The sequence below is a fragment of the Haliaeetus leucocephalus genome, unplaced genomic scaffold, assembly GCF_000737465.1.
Source record: "Haliaeetus leucocephalus isolate CR32 unplaced genomic scaffold, Haliaeetus_leucocephalus-4.0 Scaffold439, whole genome shotgun sequence".
NCBI classification, from domain to species: domain Eukaryota; kingdom Metazoa; phylum Chordata; class Aves; order Accipitriformes; family Accipitridae; genus Haliaeetus; species Haliaeetus leucocephalus.
Window position 1 is genome coordinate 6,607,837 of NW_010972875.1, and position 2,757 is coordinate 6,610,593.

The following is a 2,757-nucleotide window of genomic DNA, read 5'->3' on the forward strand; positions in this document are numbered from 1 at the left end:
GGCGGCCCCGACGGCGGGTCGGTGGCGGGGGGCGGCGAGGCTTTCGGGGACCGCTCCCTCAGCCAGGGCTTGAGCGTGCTGGTGGGGCTGGCGCTCTGCGTGACCATGCTGGGGCTGGGCTGCGCCGTGGAGCTGGGGCAGCTGGGGCAGCAGCTGCGGCGGCCCGTGGGGCTGCTGCTGGCGCTGCTGGGGCAGTTCGTGGCCATGCCGCTGCTGGCCTTCCTCCTGGCCCTCATCTTCGCCCTGGACGAGGTGGCGGCCGTGGCTGTGCTGCTGTGCGGCTGCTGCCCCGGGGGCAACCTCTCCAACCTCATGTCGGTGCTCGTCGACGGGGACATGAACCTCAGGTAGGCGCCCCGCTCCCCCTCGGCCCCAGCCGGCCGGGGGGCTGCGGCGGCCTCGGGACGCGGGGCGGGTTTGCTGGGCACCCACCGGCGGTGGGACGGGACGGACGGACGGGCACGGCGCGGCTGGGAGCCCCCGGCGCCGCTCTCCTGCCTCTCCCGGGGCGGGCGGCTCTTACACGGACCCCGACCCACGCCTGCTGCCCCCTTCCCTGAAAAGCCAGCCTGCCTGCCTGCGCCCCCGCCGGGGCGGCGGGGGGGTGGGGGGGAGAGGGGCTCTTGCCGTGAGAAACGCCCCGGCCGGCTGCAGAACCCCCCTCCCGCGGGGGCTGCGGCTTCCCGGGGCTGCCCCCCGCCTCCCCCCCCGGCGGGGCGGGCGGTGATCCGGTGTCTCTTCGCTGCTGTCCCCCGGCACAGCATTATCATGACGGCCTCGTCCACGCTGCTGGCCCTCTTCCTGATGCCCCTCTGCCTCTGGGTCTACAGCCGCCACTGGATCAACACGGCCCTGGTGCAGCTGCTGCCCCTGGGGGCGGTGAGCCTGACGCTGGGCAGCACCCTGCTGCCCATCGGCCTGGGGGTGCTCATCCGATACCGGCACCCCCGCGCCGCCGACCTCCTGGTTAAGGTAGGCACGGCCCCGGGGAGACGGGGGGGGCGGACACGGACGGCCGCGCTGCGGTGGATGGCTGGGGATGCACCGGCCACGGGGCAGGAGGGGGGTGTCCAGCGGCAGTAACCTTTCTGGTCCCTCCGAACCGATGGTAGCTTCACACAGGCATATTCCACTCCTTTAGGTGGAATATAAGGACTTAGAAGCCTTGAAATGAAACGGCGGGGCAGAGTCGGAAAGTGAGGGAGAGGGCTGGTTCCCCCCCCCAGCACACGGGAAGGAGGGCAGCGCGGCACTGCACCCCGGGAGACACCCCGGGGCCCTGGAGCAGAGGCATTCCCCCGCATCCTGCTCTCTTCCCTGCTCCTGCTGCGCTCAGGGTTAGCAAAACCAACCCACAGGCACAGCAACAACAGGCAAACAAATCAGGTTAATTACTAAAGGAAAAGTGAAGCACAAGCCCTGGCTCTCTAGTTTCCCAGCAAGCCACCCCAAAGCAAGGTGGTGGATGGTGATCTCAGCCCTCTCCTTTCCCGGGATATGATCAAATACCACCAAAGTCTCGAGCCAGGAGCAAACCCGGAAAGGGCAGTGCAACCATGTTTTGCAGTTTAGACTATCAAGCCTCTACCTGCTATGCTTATGTTTTTAAACTAATAACCCCCGTGTTGTTTATCAATGTCTGTATCTGTTGTCAGATTTCCTTGTGGTCCCTCTTGGTGACTCTGGTGATCCTGTTCATCCTGACTGGGACCATGCTGGGCCCAGATCTGATAGCACATATTCCTGCATCTGTCTACGCCATTGCGGTGCTGATGCCTCTAGCGGGATACGCCTTGGGATACGGCTTAGCCACCGTCTTTAAAATGCCCCCACACTGCAGGAGAACAGTGTCTTTGGAAACAGGGTGCCAAAACGTCCAGCTCTGCACCGCCATCCTAAAACTCACCTTCCCCCCAGAGCTCATAGGGAGCATGTACATGTTTCCCTTGCTTTACGCGCTTTTTCAGTCGGCAGAAGCGGGACTCTTTGTGCTGGTATACAAGATGTGTGGAAAAGAGAGCTACAAACAAGATACGCTCGGTGAAGAGGAAGACACGGATATTTCCTACAAGAAACTGAAGGAAGAGGAGGTGGCCGATACTTCGTACGGCACAGTGACCTCGGAGGAGCACAACTCCATTCAGATGGAGGTGACCCAGACGGCGCTTTAGGCGAGATAAGGAGGCGACACCCGGGAGTGAGCAATGTGTGTCGTGCTTGCAACCGGGCTGGGGCTGTGCTCGCCGCGGCGCAAGCGGAGCTGCCCGGTCTCCATCGTTTCTCCAGCTGCTCCCATTGTGCAAGGTGATGTGTTGTTTATTACCGTGACAGTTGTGTTTCCTCAAAAATAAATATGAAACAAATTTCAACAACAAAGGAAAAAGTATCACTGCGACGCAAACCAGTAACCGTACGTCTTCGCGCAAGGAGGTTCCTGCCCGCCTGAGTGCAGCAGGAGTGGGTAGGAGGAAGGAGCCGAGCGTTTGGCAGAGGCGAAGCCAACGCGGCGCCAGTGCGGACGGACGGGCACAGCACCTTGCGCGCGAGCATCTCCGTGCCTCCCACCCGCTGTAAAAGCATTTTGTGCTCGTTGTTCTCACCGCAAATACATGGCGAAGCTGAACCAAATCCGTGTTCCCCCCTGATTAATTCCGCGGGAGCAATTAAGGGCCGCGCTGTCTGGTTCACCGGGGGTGCTGTGCTGGGCGGAAGGGAGGTGGGGGGGGGGGGGGGATGCCCTGCCCGAGGCCCCGCACC

General features: G+C 63.0%; 1 protein-coding gene across 1 annotated transcript; it reads left to right on the forward strand.

Moving 5' to 3' along the window:
• On the forward strand, positions 1–2,590 carry SLC10A4 (solute carrier family 10, member 4; the record flags this gene model as incomplete). Its single annotated transcript, XM_010574559.1, has 3 exons — positions 1–347; positions 762–972; positions 1,656–2,590. Coding segments are annotated over 3 exons (1,074 nt in total), but the record flags the coding sequence as incomplete, so codon positions are not given.
• Positions 2,591–2,757: the final 167 nt, after the last annotated feature.